General features: G+C 43.7%; 3 protein-coding genes across 4 annotated transcripts; all 3 read left to right on the top strand.

Moving 5' to 3' along the window:
- The first annotated feature begins 936 nt into the window (after positions 1–936).
- On the top strand, positions 937–3275 carry LOC131707227 (zymogen granule membrane protein 16-like). Of its 2 annotated transcripts, XM_059009477.1 has the most exons (4): positions 937–1066; positions 1325–1383; positions 1837–1972; positions 2208–3275. In XM_059009477.1, exons 2-4 carry the CDS (start codon positions 1326–1328, stop codon positions 2569–2571), a joined length of 558 nt encoding a protein of 185 aa, XP_058865460.1. In that variant the 5' UTR covers positions 937–1066; position 1325; the 3' UTR covers positions 2572–3275. The 2 variants fall into 2 exon arrangements, with proteins under 2 accessions (XP_058865460.1, XP_058865458.1); XM_059009475.1 differs by lacking the exon at positions 937–1066 and having other exon boundaries at positions 1200–1383.
- A 642-nt stretch (positions 3276–3917) lies between these two features.
- On the top strand, positions 3918–9332 carry LOC117397170 (zinc finger and SCAN domain-containing protein 12-like). The gene is made up of 3 exons (XM_033995779.3): positions 3918–5121; positions 5583–6299; positions 7380–9332. Exons 1-3 carry the CDS (start codon positions 4596–4598, stop codon positions 8252–8254), a joined length of 2118 nt encoding a protein of 705 aa, XP_033851670.3. The 5' UTR covers positions 3918–4595; the 3' UTR covers positions 8255–9332.
- A 5151-nt stretch (positions 9333–14483) lies between these two features.
- LOC117397368 (L-amino-acid oxidase-like) lies at positions 14484–18638 on the top strand. Its single transcript, XM_033996141.3, has 6 exons — positions 14484–14692; positions 15389–15501; positions 15623–15824; positions 16190–16264; positions 16655–16791; positions 17029–18638. Exons 1-6 carry the CDS (start codon positions 14495–14497, stop codon positions 17798–17800), a joined length of 1497 nt encoding a protein of 498 aa, XP_033852032.2. The 5' UTR covers positions 14484–14494; the 3' UTR covers positions 17801–18638.
- The last annotated feature ends 42 nt before the right edge of the window (positions 18639–18680 follow it).

Below are 18680 nucleotides of genomic sequence, written 5' to 3'. Positions count from 1 at the left end.
GCTGATTCAAAGAACATAAAACAAACCCAAAGGTCACCAGATTGTAAGCGAATTAAAAAACGTTGCATAAACACAGTTTCAATGCACATGTCAAGGGTGTAGGATCTGTTGGTAGACTGAGACAGAGACCGGGGGGGCTGTGGTTGGCATTGCCTCCTTTAGTTACAGAAAATAACACAGCAAATGCAATTGCAGGGAGGCTGCAGTACCATGCACCACCACTGAGCTACCAGCGGCGCTGTGCTGTCAACAGTAATGGTAAAAAGCACGGGTTGTTACACAATGTAGGTAATACAAAATACAACATGACAGATAAAACAGCATGCAAAACAGAAGCACCGAACGAAAGAGACTGGCTGTGAGCTCCCACACCAGCACCCTGCTATTCTCACACACTCCCTATATTCTGTGGGACACATCTCGACATCACGCTCTCACATTTCCTAATTCGGAGATTCTTTACTTTTCGGTCCAGTCTTTACCACATTCAATCCTGCAATCTTCTGGGACATCTCTGGTCTTTATTGATTTGTCTGAAATCTCAACCGGCATTAAGAATAATATCTGCAGCAGGGAGTCAGGTGATATCAAACCCTTGTGCATGTAATCAGAGAGGGCATGAAATGCTCCTCTGTGGTGTAGTATCATGAGTTACACTTGAGATTATTCATTGTCATTAATCATTAGAATACATGAAACATACAGGGCTGAGTAACTCACAAGATGAATATCACAGAACATGTTTAAAGTGAGCTCCTCCATTGAGCAGGGTCATTGCTGCATGCAGCGACACAATGCTTTCCTATGCAACAGCGTTTACACACAAATCTGAGTGCTGAGTACAAAGTCTAACTTTTATTATGAACCAATGTGACAGATGACCACTTCTAACAGGGAAATAACCTTGTATGAGATCTTTTATGACAACCTGCTGTCATCATTCACACCGGGCGTTTCCGTACTGACACACATAAATACAGAGGCACTCTGGAAGAAGACCATTCTGCTCTGCTATTGTGAGACGGCCATGCTAACTTCTTCTGAGCACAGCTGCTATAGGCCTCAGGTGGGGAGTGGCTTTTGTTGTTGTTTTATTATGTAAGCGATTTAAAGGTAAAGAAATAAAGCTGTGCGTTTCTACCGCCTCCTTTAGAGCTGCGTTTCTGCTGCCTGTTCCCAATACAATCCGTCAGGGGTGGGTTCCTCGGGGTAATGGAAGGGATTTATTAAGTTCTAGCAGAGATTCATTTTGCTGTAGAATGTTACGCTTCTCGGTTGATCATCTGTTGTTGAAGTTAAATGTAATTGATGGATTTATTTCCAGAATGTTCCTGCTCCTGGTCTTCAGTCTTCTCTGTGTAAGCACGGGCTCAGCAGCTGAGAGTAAGTATCTTTTTACTTGAAGATGTAGGGAAGTGAGACCCAGGTGCAAAAAGAAAACCTGTTACTGCAGCGGGACACTCAGCTCTCAGATGATTTTCTTTGTCTGTGCAGAAGAGTCTCTTTCCTCTGTCCTGAGTCTATCTCCACTTCATTTCCACGCTGTGGTCTCTGGTTTTAACTCTGGTCCTGGTTTCTGTGCTGCACTCAGAGTATTGGTTCAGGTTGCCCACGTCGACTCCTTTGAAGATTTGAAACTCTTTAATCACGTCTCCCTGACTCTTCTTTGTTATAGGCTGGATAGATTCGTGTTTACAGGGCATTGCTAGATTGTGGTGCGCTCAGAAGGGCATTCATAATCTGTGCTGCTTCGCCCCCTTGCTCTTGTTTGTGCAGTCTGGTGTATTTCACCTTGATGTTTGTATTTGAAGCGTCCCTGTGTTTCTGTTCTTTCAGTTCAGTCCAGATTCTCTTCCATCTCTAGTGAGGTTGGTATTGGAGGAGGCACTGCATTCTCATCCTCTAGACTGCATGTAAACGGACACATCACTGGCCTGAAGGTCTGGGAGCGCGTTAGCAGCTGTATAACTGGGTGAGCTTTCTGAGGCGTGGTGGCTGCGTCTGAGATCAAACCAACAGAGTGTGCAAAATGAAGCATGTCATGCACTTACACATCATTCATGACATTGGGATCCGTTTGTTTTTCATCACATCCTTGAATCTTTGCTTCTAGCAAAGATGCTTCTAGTCAGTTCCACACAAGGGCTTTTTACATCATTAATGTGAGACCACATCATTCAAGAACACCTTTATGTTGTTTCTTTCAGAATTCAGATAAAGTATGGAGATGTCTGGTCCCCTGTTTATGGCCTCACGTCCGGGCAGGTTCAAGAGCTCCACCTCTATGCCAACGAGTCCATCATCCAGGTGTCTGGAAAGCACAACAATTACATCTACCAGTTAGCTTTTGTCAGTAATATGGGACGGCAGTTAATAGCTGGCCAGCCATCTGGCTGGTCTTTCAATTTCTACCCAGAATACCCCGTGGCTGAGCTCAGGTACGTCAGTGGACGTTTCAATTCGATAGGAATCACTTCCATGGGATTCCACTGGGGACTGGTGTACCCCATGTCAAGAGCAGGAGAGCCACAGCTCTCAGAGGGGCTGGCTTCAAGCACAGATACCAGTTAACAAAGCAGCCTTAGCAGCTTTATCAAATCATGGATTGTGATGACATGCCTGAATGTTTTAAAAGAGGTATGAAATGTGGGTTTGAGCGGGTCAGTCCAGTCCAGGGCTCGTGAGCGGTTGATCTGCTCCTCCAGCTTTTTAACACGTTCCTGGAGCACAGCAGATTCACAGTGGCTGGAGTAGTGAACACTGCTGCGGGCAGACGATCTATCGAGGTTTGCAGTGCTGTGCAAAGAATCATACTTGTAATATTCAGGGTCCATAATCATAACCAATAAATGGATCAAAGACAAAATTAAGTGCTCATAGTCTACACATGTACGTGTCATATAAAAATGACATATTTAATACAGTGTGCCCTCTTTGCAACATCATAGAGAATTTGCAATGTGTGTTCCACCTTGTATCAGTGGAGTTGCTGTCAGTGGAGCTGCTGTCAGTGGAGTTGCTGTCAGTGGAGCTGCTGTCAGTGGAGCTGCTCTCAGTGGAGTTGCTGTCAGTGGAGCTGCTGTCAGTGGAGCTGCTCTCAGTGGTACAGACTGTGCACGCTAATATCCTTGAATTAAACATTGCCTTTCTAAAACTAAAACCTGGAGTGGAATCACCCACAGAACCCATGTTACATACCATACAGTTAAAGTCTTATTCATGTACCATTTTAAGAAGAATTAAAAATGAATACTGTAAATCAATCAATCAATCAATCAATCAATAAATGAATGAATGAATGAAATCTCTGTTTATTGTTTGAATTACTGGGTTATTTTTTTTCTTAAACTGTATTTGACAGTCTCCTGCAGTAATCCAGTGCTTCAGTTAGCATACACTAAGCTGTGTGCTGTGAGGACAGACTCATGAAACAGTCTCTCGTTTCCTCGGTAGAGACCCGGGGCCATTCCAGGGATCCAGGAGACTTTTACATTGCCCGTGTTCATCGATTTAAAGAAACAATACAGAAATCTGATCCAATACAATACAAATACGTTGTTCACAATAAACACAGCACTATATATTTTATAAATGAAGCACCAATGACCATAATACTATTTGACAGCAAACATCAAGACCTCATTTCAACAGAAATGTATCAATGTCCTTAACTATTAAACACACACACACACACACACACACACACACACACACACACACACACAAACAGTACTCTCGATACCACTGCGGCAAATACAAACTGCATATTCAGCCTTATTCCAGAAATCATCTTGTTCCTGGATTGCCATTGTAGTTTGTCCAATTAAGAACTTTGCCAAACTTACAACAAAACGTTTATTAAAACTATACTTCACACCAAAAATCAAGAGAAAATAAAACGCCTTAATAAAATCATACACGCCTGTAACCTGGGGCCGAGTTAAAACAAGTGAAACACGGATCCCTGCTCCGGACAGCATGGGGCAGGACTGAGGACTGAGCTACGAATCTATTCCACCAGGAACCGAGGAGAATTAGGGAGGGCGTGATGACGTCTTTAAAAAAAGTTAACCCTGACCAATAAGCGCAGCACGGAACCCAGGAGGAGAGAACTCAGGGTGCGTTCAGGAGATCATTCTGCGCAGAATCTGATCAGTTCTAAGAATGATCTCCATGAACAAACTAAAACATGCGCGTCACTAGGATCCCCGTCACTGCTGTGCGGCTGCTGCAGCACCGCGCATGCGCACGAGAGGGCGCACAGGAAGTGAGGGAGGGTCGCTGTTTTTGTGTGATGGCGGATTGTTATGCGGGATGATTTTACTGTAACCCTTATTTGAAATGCGTGAACTCGCGGTGACATTGAGTGTCCGAGTCCGCTTTGGATTTTGAAGTCTGAGGCTTTGCTGTGTTTTATTAATGAGGACCCGACTGTGAAGCGTCCCAGAAAAACTGTTTCTAGTGCAGCTAGACATCCGAGCGAAACTGAAAGGGTTTAAATACACCTTGAAAGAAAACATCCTGTTTCCGGTCTCAGTGTGAAAGAAAAGTATTCGCATTCGTTTATTAGTGGTTCGGAATTGGAGGAGGTGAAGATGGATGTTTTTAAAGGCAAGCTCTCCGCGGTCATTGAGCAAGCATTGAAAGCTGCCGTGGACACGGTGATCAGTGAAATCACACAGCTGGTCGGTAACGAATTCGCGGATCTGTCTGAAAGAGTGAAAGAAATGAAACAGCTGAGGCGTCGATTGGAAACATCCGAGCGGGAGCTGAAACAGCTGCGCGGGTATTTCAAACCCGCAGATAAGAACAGCGGCGCCACACCGCCTCGAGTGAGCTGCCTTGAGCGCGACTTCCAGCCACACAGTCCGGGAGGAGACGATCCCGAGAAGGAAAGCGGCGATGTTACCGGAGTGAACGCTTCACTCTTCAATGAAGCACAGAGCGGGTCCCAGCGTCTGTGCACCAGTCAAGCAGCTCCGTCGATAAAGGACTGGCCCCTGGTTTTATTAATCACACCAGAGATCGTCACTGAAGATAACAACCAGGAGTTACTGATCTCTGACCAGAGTGTTGACACGTGGATCCGAAGTATTGTGGACAGAGCGGGAATAGAGAAAGGTAAGAACCTGGCTTTGTTTTTATAACAAGCTCTAGAAAGGTTCAGGAGATGGTTATACAGGTTCAGTCATTGCGATGCTGCTGCTGCACAGGTACTCCGAACTGAAGTCAGCAGATCTAAATGAAGCTGTAGATGAGTTAGTGTTGTGCAGATGAGATTTATGCAATGCAATGGCAAAGTCAACACCAGGACGTGTACAAATAGAAATAAAAACGAGTGTGCCGATGTTTCACTTGAGGCTGTGCAGGTGTCATTATCATGTGTGTTGTAATATGATGTGCCCTGTTCCCTGGGCTGCACACATTCTCTCCAGCATTCCCACTTGAAACTTTCATTTACCAAAAACTGATTGGACGTGAAGAACAGCAGAAAGAGTTGATATGAAACCGAAGTGACCAGAACCGACATGCATCCCTGTTATGAATGCACCTGTTAACGTCTGCTTCTCTTTATACCACAGAGGCTCAAGAGGAAACTGTTCATGAGAACGTAGCTTTACAGGCTCCAGAGCAGCACCTTCACCAGGAATACTGTGCAGTTCAGAGTGAGGCTCCCCAGGGATCTGTTCAGAGTGAGGCTCCCCAGGGATCTGTTCAGAGTGAGGCTCCCCAGGGATCTGTTCAGAGTGAGGCTCCCCAGGGATCTGTTCAGAGTGAGGCTCCCCAGGGATCTGTTCAGAGTGAGGCTCCCCAGGGATCTGTTCAGAGTGCTGAAGAGGTCCCGCTGCAGGGCTGCAGCCACACTGAAGAGCAAGTCACTGAAGTGGAGTCTGTGTTCATTATTGAAGGTGTCCGGGAATCACCAGCTGCCCACATTAAAGAAGAGCTCCCTGAACTGGAATCTGTCAGTAATTCCAAAGATGTACCTGACATGGAGTCGCTTCAAATGAAAGAGGAAATCACTGAAGAGCACAATAATAATGAGGAGGATGAGAATGATGGATCCATCCAATGTAAAGAAGAGGCGCACGCTGCTAAAGAACTCAGTGCTGGTGCTCACAATGAAAGCACTGCACTTGGTGAAGTCAGACCAGAAGCTCCTGTCCACGGTAATGGGCAGGTCTCTAATGACAGGAGCACAGATGATACAGAGAAAGAGAAAGAGAGCAGCTCCGTGGAGAACCTGGGCAACAAGGACTGTGCAGAAAGAGGAGCGATCACCACAACCAGCGTGACCTGTAAGTAAATGAGCTTTAATAACAGAGTGACCTGTAAGAAAGAGCAGTGATCTCCACAACCAGCGTGACCTGTAAATACATGAGCACTAATAACAGTGTGACCTGTAACTACATGAGCACTAATAACAGAGTGACCTGTAACTACATGAGCACTAATAACAGAGTGACCTGTAAGAAAGAGCAGTGATCTCCACAACCAGCGTGACCTGTAAATACATGAGCACTAATAACAGTGACCTGTAACTACATGAGCACTAATAACAGTGTGACCTGTAAATACATGAGCACTAATAACAGAGTGACCTGTAACTACATGAGCACTAATAACAGTGTGACCTGTAACTACATGAGCACTAATAACAGTGTGACCTGTAACTACATGAGCACTAATAACAGTGTGACCTGTAACTACATGAGCACTAATAACAGAGTGACCTGTAACTACATGAGCACTAATAACAGTGTGACCAGTAACTACATGAACACTAATAACAGAGTGACCTGTAACTACATGAGCACTAATAACAGAGTGACCTGTAACTACATGAGCACTAATAACAGAGTGACCTGTAACTACATGAGCACTAATAACAGTGTGACCTGTAACTACATGAGCACTAATAACAGAGTGACCTGTAACTGCATGAGCACTAATAACAGAGTGACCTGTAACTACATGAGCACTAATAACAGTGTGACCTGTAACTACATGAGCACTAATAACAGAGTGACCTGTAACTACATGAGCACTAATAACAGTGTGACCTGTAACTACATGAGCACTAATAACAGAGTGACCTGTAACTACATGAGCACTAATAACAGTGTGACCAGTAACTACATGAGCACTAATAACAGTGTGACCAGTAACTACATGAGCACTAATAACAGTGTGACCTGTAACTACATGAGCACTAATAACAGTGTGACCAGTAACTACATGCGCTCTACACTACACACACTTGCTGTCTCTGAGATTAGTCTATGATTTGGGCAATTGTTAAACGCTTCATAGAAATACATTCATGAATCCCCCCCCCCCCCTCTCTCTCTCTCTCTCTCTCTCTCTGTGTTTTTTAGCTCCTGAAGTGGCTGATAAACGAAAGCCTGATTCCAATCCAGTGCTTCCCTGCAAAACCTCTCCTCATGAAAAGAAGCTGAAGAAGAGCAGAACTAAGACTGAGAGAGAAGAGAGTGTGAAATCCCGTCCAGAGAGGAAGAAGAGGCTCCCGTCCCCACAGCCTGGACCCGGAGCTTCAGGGAGTGCGGACAGTTCTGAACAGGCTTTGCATCTCTGTGCTACGTGTGGGAAGGGCTTCAGCAGGAAACAGTACCTCACCTGTCACCAGCGCAGCCATTCACTCGCAACTCCCCATCGCTGCACCATCTGTGGCGACCGCTTCAAACAGCTGTGCCACCTGAAAACACACCAGCGATTGCACCAGAACAAGAACTCCTTCCGCTGTAATGAATGCAACAAGAGTTTCATTGAACTGGGCAAACTCAAAACGCACCAGAAAATCCACAAAGGAGGCTCTCCCCACCACTGTAAAGAATGTGGAAAGAGCTTTGCGCTTTTAAACTTCCTGAAGAGACACAAATGTATTCGTGGCACGGAGAGCCCTTTCCGCTGCAGTGAATGTGGGAAGTGTTTCGCCAACAGAATTACCCTTGGAAGACATGCTCAAGTTCACACAGGAGAGAAACCCTATCATTGTAACGAATGTGGGAAGACTTTCATGGACATAGGAGGACTTAAAAAACACCAGCGAGTTCACACAGGAGTAACACCCTACCTCTGTACTGCGTGTGGGAAGAGCTTCTCTCAGATCGGGAGCCTGAAAGTACACCACAGGACCCACACCGGAGAGAAGCCCTTTTACTGTAACACCTGCGGGAAGTCTTTTAAAGAGACAAGCACTCTTCTCAAGCACCAGAAACTGCACGCAAAGTAAACCCTTTGAAACAGCTGCCATCAATCAACCAGGCAGTGAAAACCTATAGCCCTGTGCTAGGATACATGGAAATAAAGGAATTTATAGGAAAGGAAATAGCACCATATTCTGTTCTGTGTCTTTCATTGAGAGATAAGCAGTGTTCTAGCCCTTAACGGAGACTGAAACAGATACAAGCAGGAAATAAATGATTCGGTTAACAATAGTAGAAACTGAAAAAAAATAAAATTGAGAAAGAAACACACCAAAAACGAAACACAAATCATAAGAGTAAGCAGGGAATAAATGATTCTTTTAATATCGCCGTTTCTCACCGAGTGGTTCAGACGTCAGTCAGCATCATACTGGATGGCTTGTCCGCACTGTGACAGGTCGTAGGGCGCCAGTTCTTTTGGGAGTAGCTCAGCGTGTTGTTTTGTGTATCGGAGCCTGTCGAGTTACACATGTAGAAAAACAGTGGTCTGTTCTGCAATGAGTCTGCAGAGTTTGAAGAGTTGATGACGCGCCGGGTCTCTGTCATTGCCATTGAAGCTGAGGAAGATGAGGAGGTGCTTGAGCATAATGAAGTGACAGCGATGAAAGTGACTCAGGATTAATAAATAATAATACTGATAGAAAACGTAATTTAAGGTCGGCCTACATGTAATGCATATGTGGTTAGGGCTCTGGACTCTTGACTGGAGGGTCGTGGGTTCAATCCCAGGTGGGGGACATTGCTGCTGTACCCTTGAGCAAGGTACTTTACCTAGATTGCTCCAGTAAAAACCCAGCTGTATAAATGGGTAATTGTATGTAAAAATAATGTGTAAAAAATAATGTAATTTTATGTAAAAAATAATGTGATATCTTGTAGCAATTGTAAGTCGCCCTGGATAAGAAATAAAAAATAATAATAATAATAATAATAATAATAATAATAATAATAATATGTGTTTAATGCACTTGTTAAAAGTTTTGATAATTTTAAGCGTGCTGATAGCAGACCAGGTACAAACCTCTTGGTGTATTTTAACATGTTTTGTTGTATTAACAATGTACGAGTTTGAGATTAAACAATACATTATTTTTGATAATGATACTTAATGCTTTTACTGTTCATTTTAAAAACATTTTAGAAGTTTGTCATTATTATTATTATTATTATTATTATTATTATTATTATTATTAATAATATTAATAATAATGGTAGATCTAATTCCGTTTTTAAATACAAATTCGTTCTTCTGCTTGTTCATTTTCCAATGTTTTGCAGACCGTATCCTTGTTAACCAGGCATATATAAAAGACTGGAGTTGTGTGTTAGCGGCTTCTACTATGAGATCGAATATAAACATGTGCAGCATGTGAAGCTCGAGATCTAATATAAACATGTGCAGCATGTGAAGCTCGAGATCTAATATAAACATGTGCAGCATGTGAAGCTCGAGATCTAATATAAACATGTGCAGCATGTGAAGCTCGAGATCGAATATAAACATGTGAAGCATGTGAAGCTCGAGATCTAATATAAACATGTGCAGCATGTGAAGCTCGAGATCTAATATAAACATGTGTGATGATGAGCTGTCACTCAGCGCCACGCCCTGGGCTCATACTGTCATTAAAATACATAGGATTGTGAATTTCAAATATACTTTTTAATATGTAATGCTGTCTTCCTTTGGATAATATATGGAATAAAAATGTTTTGACACAAACACATGAAAAGATTTTTTTCCCCCGTGCTATGATTTGTTTGATAGAGAGTGTGTGTAATAAATATATATATTAGAAAATGGATTGGAGATTTCCTTTAACCTGATTGGTCAATATGAGGCCCCTAATCTCTGGTAAAGGACCTTGAATGTTATCAACTGTTTAATCTCGGTTCCAAATCAGTCCGCCGGAAAATATCTAAATCCAGTATTCATTTCTGCAATCTGCCTTTATTTCTGCTTGATGAAAGAAAATGTCTGTTTTAGTGCACCCCCCCAGAATGGTGTCTTTCACTGTAGATTGAAGTGGGGCTCCCTGCTGTCCTGTACAATCTGTCTGTCTATTTACATTTCCAACAGCAAACTGTGAAGAGGATGGGCTGTGGGGATTCCAGTCAGTTTGAAAAACCCTGTCAGGTGCCGGTGATTAGATACGCAGGGACTGGCTCTGCTTGTTTGAACCCTTCAATAATAAGAGTGTCTGTGTTCTCGAAGCAGCCTCTGTGTGCTTCACCTGCAGTCACCTGGCTGGCAAACAATGGGAGCCTTGGGTAGAGATGCTCGGGTGTAAATTCCACTGGGATTTTGGAGGTTCTGTCGGGACTTCCCTTGTTAAATTCTATTCACATGTCTGTTAGATTTTTAGGAAGCTGCATGTCATAATAAAGCCAATCCTGTACTACACACACACACACACACACACACACACCCACACACACACACATACACACGTAGCGCACGCACACACACACATACACACGTAGCGCACGCACACACACACACACCCACACACACACACCCACACACACACACATACACACGTAGCGCACACACACACACACACATACACACGTAGCGCACGCACACACACACATACACACACACACACACACACACACATACACACGTAGCGCGCACACACACACACACACCCACACACACACACACACGTAGCGCACGCACACACACACATACACACCCACACACACGCACACGCACACACACACATACACACGTAGCGCACACACACACACGCGCACACACACACACACACACATACACACGTAGCGCACGCACACACACACACGCACACACACACACATACACACGTAGCGCACACACACACACGCGCACACACACACACACACACATACACACGTAGCGCACGCACACACACACACGCACACACACACACATACACACGTAGCGCACACACACACACGCGCACACACACGCGCGCACACACACGCGCGCGGCTATTCTACACAGGTGCAATGGCACCGCGTGCTTTCTATCAAGAACCAGTGTGAAAGGGGGTGCCCTTTCCACCATTCATTGAAATACACCCCATACTGCTATATGAAAAACAGCGTCTCTGTGTGTGTGTGTATATCTATCTATCTATCTATCTATCTATCTATCTATCTATATATCTATATATATATATATATATATATATATATATATATATATATATATATATATATATATATATATATATATATATATATATATGCGCATGCTTAGATATACGTGCAGGATGTGAATCTGAAGTAGCGGTTATTCTCTATACCAGGGGTGTGCAATTCCGGTCCTGGAGGGCCGGTGTCCCTCCTGGCTTTTGTTCCAACTGTGTTCCAAAATACTTAATTAGACCAATAATTGGTAATAATTGGTCCAATTAAGTAATTTAGGGCAAGGTTGGAACAAAAGCCAGCAGGGACACCGGCCCTCCAGGACCGGAATTGTGCACCCCTGCTCTACACGATCAGGCTCGGGAGTTTATGGGAATTCCGCTGGCTCTGGCTATGGGATTTCCCTCTGCTTATGATCGCAGTGACGTCATAATGACTCACTCCCGTGCTTCCCTGAGTTCTGCTTTCGGCTGTAGATTGCTGCTTACTATAGCGTCTGGCTGTAATAATAATACTACTAATAATAACCATAACCCTACTGGTAGAAAAATCTGTCATAAAAACCTCACCTGTAGATCTGCAGTTTATTTGAAGCCAAGCAATTTCGGGTGAAATGGGTTCAACAGAACACGATAGAGTGCTAAATAAGAGGTTTAATGCTAGCGATGCTTCATATGTAAACGCCAATACTGAAATCATTTAGAGCCATTCTTTTAACAAAACTGCATCCATTCCTTGTCGGTAAAAGACGGTTTCTGTATGTTTGTGTTGATAGAAACCAGACGCGCTGATGTACGGTTATATTGACCATGCCGGGGCGCTCGCGGAGAAAGAGCAGTGTTGTTGCGCGTCAGTCTCACGCGGATCTTGTAACTGGATCAGATTAATGGTTTCGGTTTCTTGGCATCGCTGGAAAGTTTCTGTTTCTTCATCGTTTCCTCACTGGTCCCCCCTCGCTGATATATAAAGCGCTGATATTGCAAGTGCGGGCATTGCTGTTAACCTGTCGACACAGATAGCATCCTGAAATCACGATGGATATGACTGGGAGCAAATTGTACTGTGAGTATCTAGTGCAGCTTTGATACACATTATTATTATTATTATTATTATTATTATTATTATTATTATTATTATTATTATTATTATTAGTTTCAAGTAGTGGTTAGGGCTCTGGACTCTTGACTGGAGGGTCGTGGGTTCAATCCCAGGTGGGGGACGCTGCGGCTGTACCTTTGAGCAAGGTACTTTACCTAGATTGCTCCAGTAAAAACCCAACTGTATAAATGGGTAATTGTATGTAAAAAATAATGTGATATCTTGTAACAATTGTAAGTCGCCCTGGATAAGGGCGTCTGCTAAGAAATAAATAGTAGTAATAGTTTCTAAACAGTGTCATTTAAATGCTTTTGAAACGCAAGTATGACACGTGAATATACTCTCAGAATGTATTCGGTACGAGAAGAAAAGCGTGCATTATTTATTAAGTCATGCGGTCTGTTACAGTTAATATATAAATATACTGTTAACACATGATCGTGTTACTTTAAAACTGTTATAGTTAGCTGCTCTCTGCATTCCAGCAATAACGCATTTTGAATGTTTGCACTGAGACGTAAATGTGGATGTCTGGAGATACTCACAGGGAGTGACTATCTGACTGTACACTGGAAACAGACCATATAAACACTGAATGAGTCATCTCTTATTAAGTGTAACTTTGTTTTACAGTATGCTGCTGTATTTGAAGAGAAAAAACGAAGCCTTAATAATTTAGAAAAGTGTGTCTGTGGTACTGCAGAGAATTCATTGTGTGTGACATGAACCCGAGCAGAGTTGTGTGCTCAGTATTAGTCTTGTGAGTCCAGCTCCACCCTGATGGTTCAAACGCCAGGTTTAATCACAGTCTTTAAAGCAGGCTTAGTAGATAAGACGCTTCCATGTTGTTTAAATTGTACATCACAATATTAAAGCAAGGGTGTGTGTGACAGGGCTGATTATCACAGCTTACAGAAGTCACAGGGGGAGGATTCACAGACACCCCCAGCCCCTCTAGTTCTAAACACCTGGTATTTGTGTGAAGGGACACTGACAAGCAATGGAAACATTCATGCAGATTCTGTTTCCTCTTACCCACGCTTGCACTTCTGAACTTATTTTAAGGAAGTCTGTTTTGCTGTTTTTTTCAGTTGTTTTTCTTTTTCTATGATGTATCAGCGTTCATTATGAGACGGTCATACATACACACGGCACCATTCACAAATATCTCCATATAATCAGAAAAGCGCTCATCCCATTGTCATGAAACTTGTATTAACATTATTTGGCAGAAAGTATTGAGAGCGTCAGACTCTGAAGATATAGGGGGGTCAGTCTGTACCACACTGACAGTTTGCATTGATCTGGAGAAGCACATATCCAGTTAGTATTACTATGATTTAGTTTATGTTATTGAGAGCGCCAGACTCTGAAGATATAGGGGGGTCAGTCTGTATCACACTGACAGTTTGCATTGATCTGGAGAAGCACATATCCAGTTAGTATTACTATGATTTAGTTTATGTTATTGAGAGTGTCAGACTCTGAAGATATAGGGGGGTCAGTCTGTATCACACTGACAGTTTGCATTGATCTGGAGAAGCACATATCCAGTTAGTATTACTATGATTTAGTTTATGTTATTGAGAGTGTCAGACTCTGAAGATATAGGGGGGTCAGTCTGTATCACACTGACAGTTTGCATTGATCTGGAGAAGCACATATCCAGTTAGTATTACTATGATTTAGTTTATGTTATTGAGAGAGTCAGACTCTGAAGATATAGGGGGGTCAGTCTGTACCACACTGACAGTTTGCATTCATCTGGACCTGAGTTTAAAAAAGTCAATGCTGACACAAGTAAAAATAACAATACTAATATATTGTGAGCACCATCAAGCTGAACAGAGTAACAGACTGGATCCCTGAAAATAACCCGGGAATCTGACCCCTTGTTCAGCTGAAGGAACGTAACACAATATTATATGTCTCTGTGTTTAAGCTGCACCCATCAAATGAAAGCACTGCAGTGTGGAATGGTGTAATTGTATGAAGTTTCACTTCCTTCATTCACAGTGTTGTTTCTGGGCTTCATGTTGGCATCACTGGAAACAAAGGCACATGATCATGATGCACTGGATAAATGCTTTACTGATCCTGACTATCTGCAGTTACTGCAAATCGCTCAGAACGGTCTGAAGAAGACGTCTTCTCCGAAGCGCATCATCATCGTGGGAGCAGGAATCTCTGGCTTGACTGCAGCAAAACTACTGGAGGATGCTGGACATGAGGTACAGAGACTATAGGACTGTAGTGTGGAAGTGTTCATGAGGTTCTGCATCACAGAGACTATAGGACTGTAGTGTGGAAGTGTTCATGAGGTTCTGCATCACAGAGACTATAGGACTGTAGTGTGGAAGTGTTCATGAGGTTCTGCATCACAGAGACTATAGGACTGTAGTGTGGAAGTGTTCATGAGGTTCTGCATCACAGAGACTATAGGACTGTAGTGTGGAAGTGTTCATGAGGTTCTGCATCACAGAGACTATAGGACTGTAGTGTGGAAGTGTTCATGAGGTTCTGCATCACAGAGGCTTTAGTACTGTAGTGTGGAAGTGTTCATGAGGTTCTGCATCACAGAGGCTTTAGTACTGTAGTGTGGAAGTGTTCATGAGGTTCTGCATCACAGAGACTATAGGACTGTAGTGTGGAAGTGTTCATGAGGTTCTGCATCACAGAGACTATAGGACTGTAGTGTGGAAGTGTTCATGAGGTTCTGCATCACAGAGGCTTTAGTACTGTAGTGTGGAAGTGTTTTCCCATCTCAGCTAAATCAGAAAATCCAAACCGATTGAAGACCTTCATATTGCCAGTGGTTTTACTTTGCCCTCAATAGGAACTCATCAGGCCTGTTAAACTGTGACCTCAATGCTGACGTCATGTGTGACTGTAAGAGAATGACGGTGAATGCTGGTTGATGTTTGCAGATCATATTGATTGAAGCAAGCCAGCGCGTTGGTGGACGTGTGCACACCCACAGGAATGAGAGCGGGGGCTGGTACGCTGAACTGGGAGCAATGAGGATACCCAGTTTTCACAGGTCAGGCACCGTAGCGAATGGGGAACTCTTTTTTTCTGTGATCAAAGAAACTGTATTGCCTACATGACTGTGTTTCAAGGGCTGAGAAAGACAGGTAATAAATGCTGACACATTTCTTTAGGCTTGTCCTGACCTTCGCTGAAAGAATGGGTTTAAAACTGAACCCCTTCATTGAGGACAACAGGAACACCTGGTACCAGGTGAACGGGGTCCACAAGAGAGCCTACACTGTGGAGGAAAATCCAGATGTGCTGAGGTACCCTGTGAGCGCCCAGGAACGAGGGAAATCAGCAGGGAGGCTCTTCAATGAGTCTCTGTCAAAGGTACAGCAGGGCTTACAAGAGACCCCTTCATTGAGTTAGGAGAGGTTTCAATGAGTCTGTCAGAGATGCAGGAGGGCTTCCAAGAGACCTCTTCATTGAGTTAGGAGAGGTTTCAATGAGTCTGTCAGAGATGCAGGAGGGCTTCCAAGAGACCCCTTCATTGAGTTAGGAGAGGTTTCAATGAGTCTGTCAGAGATGCAGGAGGGCTTCCAAGAGACCTCTTCATTGAGTTAGGAGAGGTTTCAATGAGTCTGTCAGAGATGCAGGAGGGCTTCCAAGAGACCCCTTCATTGAGTTAGGAGAGGTTTCAATGAGTCTGTGAGAGGCACAGCTGGGCTCTGATCTCTGAAATAATGATCCTACAGGTGATGGATGATCTGAAGAAGAGTGGATACAATTGCAGCGAGGTGATGGAGAAATACGACTCCTACTCTGTGAAGGTGAATACATTCGCATTGCATGTGTTAATATGAAGCTGTACAGAACAACACAAAGGCTTGATAACCACACTGAAGTGCATGGAACCTGCATTGTTAACAGCACAGGCTGGGGTGCAAACTGGTGAGCACATGGGTCTTAACCTCGGCACAGAAAGAGCCCGGCTCCACTGCACAAACACACCTAGAACTTCTCATCTCCTCACACCTTCAGCATGAAGACACAATGCTAGCACATCACACAGGCTGGCAGAGCCTGGGAATGGGATCATTCATTGTTGTTTTTGCAGTAGTCTTAACTGAGACTACAATCCTTGTGCAATGCATCTGATGAGCTGGTTTTCTTAACGTGAGTGCCATGCAGTTAAGTGAATGCTGTATTGCTTCTTGCAGGAGTATTTAGTTAAAGAGGGTAACCTGAGTGAAGGGGCTGTGCGCATGATTGGAGATATTCTCGATGAGAACAGTTTCTTTTTCACCGCCTTCACTGAGAGTCTAAGAATCGAATATGACATCAATGATAATACCAGGTAAGATTCTCATGAGCAGTCAGGTGTAGAAATAGGACAGGACCCTGCTTAGCTGCTACATGATCTGAGTGACTCCCCACCTAATGAGTCTTAGTTATTCTTTATCTGAGTGACTCCCTACCTTATGTGACCTGAACCGGATTTGAACTTGTAGGCGAGAAAGGCGACTGCATTACCTGCTATGCGACCAAGCCCCCAAAATGTTTCAGCTACTAAAGTGCCTTCTCTCTGTTTCAGGTACTTCGAAATCAGTAACGGTCTGGATAACCTTCCGAGAGCATTTTATGAAGCTCTCAGTGCTGTTGTTCTCCTGGACTCCAGAGCTGTCAGGATAGAGCAGAGCAGAAAGGGTGTCACTGTGTTTTATCAGAGCCAGAAGGATTCCTCCGTCATGAACGTCAGTGCTGATTACCTGCTCCTCACTGCCACCGCCAAAGCCTCTCTGTTTATAGACTTCTCACCCCCCCTGTCAGCCAGCAAGATGGAGGCTCTTCGCTCGGTTCACTACTCCAGCTCTACCAAGATCTTCCTGAGCTTTCGACAGAGGTTCTGGGAGAAAGAAGGGATCTGGGGAGGGAAGTCGGTCACCGATCTTCCATCCAGGTTCATCTATTACCCCAGTCACAGCTTCCAGGGCACAGACGGAGGGGTGCTTCTTGCTTCATACACCGCCTCAGACGACTCTGCCCTGTTCCTGGGGCTCAGCGATCAGGAGTGTATGGAGGTGGCTCTTGAAGATCTCGTCAAGATTCACGGAGGAGAGATTCGCGCTCTCTGGGATGGAGCAGGAGTGGTGAAGAAGTGGAGCTTAGATCCATACAGTCTCGGTGCCTTTGCCATATTCACCCCCTATCAGCTGAATGACTATTCCTCCACTCTATTCAAGAACGAAGGGAGAATCCACTTTGCTGGAGAGCACACTGCACTTCCACATGCCTGGATTGAGACAGCCATGAAGTCGGCTATCAGGGCAGCCAGCAACATCAACAACGTTAGGCTGGAACAGTAACACTGTGAGCATTGACAGCATTCAATTAGACAGCACTGCCCCTGCATGACGGATCCTGCCAGCCTCTCTCTCTCATGCATGACTGTTTATTAGTATTCTGTGAATGAGTGAAGAGCTCTTGCACAGCATGGGCTCAGCATGGATTTGCCTCGTTTTCTGGGTAAATGAATATGAGAGCACTGCATTATCACACCAGAAAACAAGGACTGAAAAGATCCGCTGCAGTCATTCGTATAGTTTCCAACAAACATACTAACCCATAAAACAAGCTCTTCTCTGCAAACACGACTGGCTGCTTTCACAGACCCTCATCAGCCCTCTCGGATCACTTCACCAAGATGAGTGCTAACTGTGGCCTGTGAAACCAGCCAGGTATTGAAAGATTAACAGATACACAAACTTTTTTTTTTGTGGCCAAAACTGTTTGAATTTTTCTGTAAATTCTTTGAAAACCTTTTTTTTTTAAATAAGAAATATGACTTGCCAATGGTGAAAGATATGAACTGTATATGAACAAATGAAAGAAGTGCTTTGGTTGCAAATTGAATGATACTGACTTTTAAACTGTGTTGAAGTGAGTTCTGTTTTACAGTTCTCACAGCACTGTGCTTCCTTGTATCTGGAGAAAGTGAGTGAGGAACTCCACTGAGATCATCACAACACAGTCAGCTGGGACGCTTGCACAGCGCACAGTATTTTTCATTTTGCATGCATGTATTATGCATTTCTCTGTAGTTAAAGTATTATGGATTCTCTTGCTGTTACTGCATCTTGTAAAGCTCTTTGTGATGGTGATCCACTATGAAAGGTGCTGTATACAATAAAGATTAATTTTGTACACCCCATTTATATTTATTAAATATTTATTTCTTAACAGACA

This window comes from Acipenser ruthenus, chromosome 39, assembly GCF_902713425.1.
Source record: "Acipenser ruthenus chromosome 39, fAciRut3.2 maternal haplotype, whole genome shotgun sequence".
NCBI lineage: Eukaryota > Metazoa > Chordata > Actinopteri > Acipenseriformes > Acipenseridae > Acipenser > Acipenser ruthenus.
The sequence above is the reverse complement of the archived record's forward strand: the minus strand, read 5'-3'. Positions and strand labels throughout refer to the sequence as shown.